The sequence below is a fragment of the Glossina fuscipes genome, unplaced genomic scaffold, assembly GCF_014805625.2.
Source record: "Glossina fuscipes isolate IAEA_lab_2018 unplaced genomic scaffold, Yale_Gfus_2 115, whole genome shotgun sequence".
Taxonomy (NCBI): Eukaryota; Metazoa; Arthropoda; class Insecta; order Diptera; family Glossinidae; genus Glossina; species Glossina fuscipes.
Genome location: NW_023998458.1, coordinates 2,379,659 through 2,386,724, shown reverse-complemented (window position 1 = coordinate 2,386,724; position 7,066 = coordinate 2,379,659). Strand labels below are relative to the sequence as shown.

Sequence of the window (7,066 nt, the reverse complement as noted above, 5' to 3'; positions counted from 1 at the left end):
AAAGGTGGATCTATTTCAAGTTTTTCTAGGTGGTGCCTATTTCCGCATATACCTAATTTACCATCAATTTTGTAGGGCATAAAAAAAAGACTTTGATTAACTCTCAAGGATGCTCAGGCTTTCAAGAATTCATGTAAAGTTCTCTTCATGACAAGAACATATTTGATAAGTTAGATGTGTTACTTAACTCGTTAAGGCTCAAAACCAACAACTTGATTATCGTTATGTTAATTTTTCCATTTATCATAATTAACGTTGAACAAATGAAATTTAATTTCATTTTACCAACGCATTCGTTTCCATAACACAATAGGAACGAAATCGTTGCATCGTTGATCGTGTACTGGCGCCAATAATATGAAAAACCGAAAAATGGTTAAAATGCTCTTCGTTCGAAAACCGAGTTTACTACTTTTCATCAACAGCAATAAATTGCTATCTGCTGTTAAAACTTAAAAGAGTTGTCAGTCATCACAGTCATTCATTCCTATTAACTGAAGCAGCACACTACGCCACACCACACTACCATCATTATTATTATCATCATGATCATCATCATCATCATCGCCATCGTCATCAGCACCACCACTTGCACCATCAGACAGATCAGTGACTAACTAAACAGTAAAGTGAAATGTATCCCGAGGCAATATTACAAAATTGTGTTTAATATATTAAAAAATATTTGGTCATTAATCACCTAAGCAGATGAGAAAGATGCTTTTGTTGGTGTTGCGTTATCTACCGATATTATTAGTCTTCCCCTCTCGCTCTCTCACGCCTTTACCATATAGCGTTACGTAGAACGTAGAGAGAATACATTTGCGCTTGAATTTATATGAATTCAATTCAATTAAAATTTATTTCATTGAAACCTAAATAGCATTGCTTTATATCCGAGCTTTTGCTCTCCTCCCCCACCAACTGACTGAGTTACATTTTGTTAATTATCCCTCAATGATTTCTATGGTGATTTTTGCGTTTTAATGAATATATAAAGTAAATGCGTTTTGAAAATGAGCCGAAATTCTGAAAAAATTCTGAAGACATTTTCCCAAAAAGGGCAAATACTTCGCAGGCTTGTGAAACAATTTTTGTTGCGCTCTGGTCGACCAATTCATGAGAATGCCTACGAAATTAGTCAAGAAACTTAGGAAGATCGGAGCATCTCCTTTGACCAGCTGCCAAGGTAACCATTGATAAAAGAAAGAAATATTGGATCATCACTGGAAGGCCGGATACAAAAACCACGGTCGGTATTTGGATTACACATGGGTCTCCATCTGCTATTGCAGCGAAACTAAATTGTAGCGCTTTTCAAAAGATTGCTAAGAGGCCATGAAAAGTCGCTTATAATAATTGCGAGAATAATGTGAAAAAAATATCATAGTCCAAAAGAGAGAGAGTGGTAAAGTACGCGTTGACGTGATATAAGATAATAATCTGCATTTAATTGGATAGTAAGGGAATCGCGCATCATGAAGAAGTCCAATCAGAATAGACTATTAATTTCACGCATTAAGAGATACGTCGTTATCGCGGGAAAGTCAAAGCACATCGGCAGCTTGCACTCACAGACCCCGTATTCTGAGCAGGGGCCACAAAGGTATTATTTTCTGTGCGGTTTGCGGAGCTTAGTAACTTGGTTTTATAATAAGACTGATATCGGAACGCATGACTATTTCTTCGGCGTACTAAAGACGATATGCATTCAAAGTAGCTATCGGAAGGCTGCGCATTGCATTCCTTTATGACTAGTGACCGATTGCCACGTGAGAGTATAAAAGTAATTTATATTTGGAATACTTTTCGTACTATACTTATTCCGGGGTTTGAAGGAGTGGGATGAATTATATTGCTGTCCGAGAATAATACTTCATTTGTTGCTTATTTTGTGATGGTCAGGTTCGAAAGCTTCTTCGATTTTTTTTTCTTTTTATAATCATTCGTTTCTTGGAAATTTTCCAAAACAAACGGTTTGTATTTTTCTTTGTTCACACACAAAATTTTCGGAAATCTCGCTCTTATTTTTTAATTTTAGGGCCATAATCTTATGTAAACACCATGAAGTTCAGTTTTCTACAAATTCCGATAGCTTTTACTTCTGGATGCCATTTTCACAGCACTACCTACCACTTAACGCTCTTCGTTCTAAACAAAGTCATTTTGATAAACTGCCAGTTTGCTTGGATGTACTATCTTAAGCATTTCTCAGGGTCTGGAATACTTTTAAACTATCCTTCTATTCCCTTTTACACTTGTGGATTATTCAACACAACAGCATTGGTCCACACACTCACAAATCCTCTCATTTCCAGCCTTCGTCGTTTCACTTGTAATTTGCAAGTTTCGGATTCTGGCCACCCCGATGTCTGTCATGAGGAAGTGTCCTCTTCTTAGAAGTGCTCAATTTTCGTTGAGATCAATCGCTTGAATTCCAAATTGCCAAGCTCATGTTGATTGTCCTTCGACGGAGAGAAGGAAGAAGCGTGTACTGCAGTCAAGTTTATGATATTAACAGTAGGACTACGAGCTGAACATACTTTCTTTACGTTAATCGATTATCGATTATCAATAATGTTATACGGGAATTTCAATTGAACCCTTTATAAATCCGTGAATTTTTATTATTATTTATGTCATCTCAGACGAACAGACATAATCCGGTAAGCTACCGAGACCAATAGTGGCAAAGAGTAGAGTGCACAAGAATCAAATGTGATTTTCTTTAATCATTTTCATTTTTATTTAGAAGCTTTTAATACTACACAATTTTAAACATTAGGTAGGATATTATAAGTAAAGCAAGATCGTTCTTAATTTTTGAAAATATACAATGAGTGGTTCTTCCAAACCGAAACAGAAAAAATCTCAGCTGAATTTTCTTGTTAAATGATGCTCTTCTTCTTATTTTATGCGTACAAAAAAATATTTAGAAAAAAAAAAAATTAAAAAGAGAAAAATACAAATTGATGCCAATAATACTTTTATTTACATTACGCGAAGAGTGTTATTAATAAAGAAATCATCTTTTTATAAAAAATCAAATTGCTTTGCACTATTACTGTGGTAATCCCCATGCACGCAATACAGCCAAAGCTTTATTAAAATAGGCGCACCAAGCAAGGCATTCCTCGTCAGTATCAGTCGACAATAGATGCCGAACTGTCGTTTTATGCTCATCGGCTGCGGTCCTCGAAGATGCTTGGTCCATTTCTCGAATAGAGCGGTGACATTCCAGCATAATGGTATTAGGACGTGAACAAACATCAGGCGGTGCTATCGTCACTTTTTGTGTGACGGCACTATACAAATCTATGGAACCAATAGGCTCCTTTTCTGTATTATTATCAGGATATTCCCAGTAGTTGAAGATAGTACCGCTTAAATGGCAGTAATATCGATGCCAAGCACCTAAACCGGAAACATTCTTACAAATGGTAAGAAAACCGTTATGTTCCACCGATACATACATCTCGCAATTAACTTTCATATGCACAAGACCTTCTAGAGGGCAAGCGTCCGCAACCTGCACAAAAGTCCAATTAGTCTTCTGCACTTCCCTTAGGGTAAATGCGGCAAACCCGTACTGCACCAAATTTGTCGGACATTCTGACGAACTTTGAACCGGTGAAATTGTTATACAACTATCGTTTCTATTCTTCTTCTTTTTCTTAGGCATCTTATTCGAATTTAAACGATATTCAACCTGATGAGGCACAGCCGACATACCGTAAATTTCTATGGTAACTTTGAAGTCTGTGTTCACGCCGTTAAGGCGTAAAATTTCGGGAAATTTCACCGCCAATAAACCCGGTAAAGTCGGTCTCGCTTTGGTGGCCAACACATATTCATTGCATTTAAGTAAGCAGACCAAGTAATGACCAGGTGTAGTTTCTAAGGCCAATTGTCGTGTATAGCATTGTCGCAACGGCAACGTAATCTCTTTAACGGTAATACGTCCCCTTTCGCGTGCCACACCCAAAGAATGCATCCTTTTTCCCACACGCAAGCTTTGCACTTCATTTAAACACGCTTGGCGGCGATTGATCGCCGCCAATAAATGGCGTTTCTTTTCCGCGGTTTCCGCACCACCGGAAAGGATAGTAGTAGCAGAACATAACTTCAAAGCTCGGCTAGCCTGAGCTGTAATACGTTTTTGTTTGAAAACTTCGTCTAACAATTTTTTGATTTTCTGCGGAATCGCAATACTATCGTTCTCTTCTTCATTCATTTGCATTAAATCAACATCGCTATTGTCATTACCGTTATCGAATTGCAAGACGTCCTGCTTGTGTTCGCAGCATGTTTCATGTATCCATGTAGAAGGTGCACGTTTATCTTCAGGACGAGCGTTTCCTGCTTGTGAAAGCATAGTCAAATTACTGTTGTCTTTGTGTACATTCAACTCCATTTCGGCGGATTGCGCGTAAGGGCTGCGGGAAGAAGAGCTGGGAATAGTTGTTGTACCAAGGCCAAGGTCCCTCGATAAACGCATATTGTTTCCCTCTTGTTGACGATCTTCGTCTTCAGAGCAATCATCAGTGCCATCCGCTTGATAATCGAAAGATTTGTGTAAATTCCTGTTACAATCTATGCACCCTTCAAAGGCGTTTAAAGAACTATCCAGACTACGAGAATTTTGAGGATAAAGATTGGTGTCGCCAAAGCACATTTCTTTCATTGTAGCTTTTTGCGCTGTCATTGACTTCCCATTGATACGTTGCACGTTTAGCATCTCATTGTCATTAAGGATAACTTTCATCGCACTAAAGTGATGTTCGCAGGTTTTGGTTTCCCCGATATTGCTCTCAGTTTCGCCTTCTCCCCACTCGAGTCCTTTTTGCTGCAATCTATTTCTTTGCTTTTCGCTTGAACTTAAAGGTTCTGTCGTTTCTTTCAAATCATTTGTTGTATTCAGGGAGGAGACAGTGGTGTGTGTGCGATAACTATTTTCACTATGCGAAAACGATTTATTGGAGTCAAATTCCGATGAATCACTGTATGCAAGTTTATGGTCGGATATGGGAGTTCGTTTAGCTTCATTATCGTTGGGATCATTTAAAGGTTCTTGTTTCGCATAAAAGTCCAAAGTTTGTGGCGTTGGTAAAGGAATAGCGGAAGAATTAGACTCGGGCTCTTGTCCTAAATTTACGCCCTTCTCTGGCTGTTGAAGAGCTGCCGGCAGAATACCGTAATACTGATTTTTCTTATTAAACGCCTTGGCTAGTACTTGCAAATCTTCTTCCCTTCGCTTACGTAGATCACCTTCAGTTTTATTTTCATTTGAAGCCAGCAGCAAAGCAACCACTTTCGCTCGTACCTTCTTATCAACATTGGCTTTGACTGTAGGAAGCTTGACAGTCGCGCACACATCTTTAATTTGTGTTTTTTTTTTACTTTGAGAAAATTGAGTCGAAGCCCCGCCGAGGCGCGCCCGCTGTGCCAAAGATTTAGTTCTATTCCTTTCAAATAATCTCATGCGTTCCTTCACCGACACTTCGATTTGATCCCTTTGAGGACACTGAGCAGTTTCTTCTTTATATTGAGCTTCAAACAGTGCTGCCCTATCCGATACTAAACCTGGCTTCACTCTCGCCATTTTTTTGTCTTCCATCTGTCGATTTAATCTCCCTTTTGCGTTACTTTGCTCAGCAATTGTATTACTTATCTTTTCTCCGCCAACTGCCGTGAAGGAGCTTTCTTTCAACACATGCTTCTGCTCTAACTGATGTTGTTGCTCTTTATGAAATTCATAAACTGCTTTGAATATGGAAAATCCACGTCTTTGCAAACCTTTTGCATTCCATTTCGGTTGCTTCGGTTTTCTATTACCTTCTCGTTCTTCTTCGTTGCTTATTTTGTCAACTTTTTCGTGTGATGTTGTTGTAAAAGAACAAAGGGACTGAAGTGATTTCCCGCTTCCTAAATTTGACAAATCGAGTTCAGGCAGCAATATAGATGAGGTATACGACTCTTTCATACTGCGATCGGTTATATCGTCGTTCGATTGGTGACTACTGTTGCTCCTCTGCTTATAGTTAACACTAGCGTCTCCTTTCGCATCATATATGTCAGCATTAGATGCGCTATGATCGTTTAAATCAAAGACTTTACTTCTTATTTGCTGGCGTTTCTCTTGAGTGAGCTCCAAGTATTTTGATGTCATTTGTATTGGTGCAGGAGTCATTTCTTCCTTTTGTGCAAAGTTAAACCAATTTATTTACGACAACGAGAAAACTTATTATTTCACTAAACGTACGTGCACAGCAAACTCAGCCTTTGAATGATTATAATTGAACTGTCGAGTATCCGCTAAATACTCTGTTTATATCTTAAAACTCCTTCCTGCTTACAGGTAACGAATAACACATATTTCTGCAAATGCCCGCATGATTCCATTCGTAGCCTGTTTTCGATTTTCACTCTTCACGAAAACTTTCCTTACAGGATGACAAACCTTTTCCCTTTCTGTTTCTGGTAAAACCCAGAAAATTTGTAATTTATATTTTTGTGAACTTTGTTCGCGTCGTCATGATACGATCAACAGGTAAAGCAGTAAAAATCGCTGTTTGCTTTCATTCTACTTCCACTTTCAATAGACAGGATATTAACTTTGTAATTAAAAAAAAAAAAAAAACTAGAAAATTATTCCGTTTTCAACAGAAAACGACAAATTTTATGTTGATTTGCTTAACAATCTTATTGAGTGTAGATACCTTATCTATCGAAATTGTGCTTACACAGGCAGGCAACATAAGTTTGTTTCGCTACAAGTTCCCTACGATAACCAAAAATATATTTATTTTAATTAATGAAGACAATCCGCAAGTTTTGAGGCTGGTCGTCCTAGTTTCTAGACAACTAAACCTTGCCACCTTCAGTAAGTCACTGTTGGATGTAACTTTAATGACTTTTTAAATAAAAACTGAAGGAATCAAAAGAAAATTTACTTTGGCTTTATGTGATGCTGATCTTAAGCATACATTAAGTGGTCACAAAAAACAGTATAACATTTTCTGCTCCTTACGTGATCGTACTCGTGGTTATTAAAGTTTGGTAAAGT

The 7,066-nt window shown here is 37.9% G+C and overlaps 1 protein-coding gene across 1 annotated transcript; it reads right to left on the bottom strand.

Moving 5' to 3' along the window:
- Positions 1-3,061: 3,061 nt before the first annotated feature.
- On the bottom strand, positions 3,062-6,190 carry LOC119640173 (anillin-like). The gene has a single exon (XM_038038027.1). The coding sequence runs from the start codon at positions 6,188-6,190 to the stop codon at positions 3,062-3,064; it is 3,129 nt and encodes a 1,042-aa protein (XP_037893955.1).
- Between the last annotated feature and the right edge of the window lie 876 nt (positions 6,191-7,066).

Bases quoted from the DNA above. Each gene is read 5' to 3' on its own strand.
- LOC119640173 (XM_038038027.1), bottom strand. From the start codon at position 6,190: ATGACTCCTGCACCAATACAAATGACATCAAAATACTTGGAGCTCACT.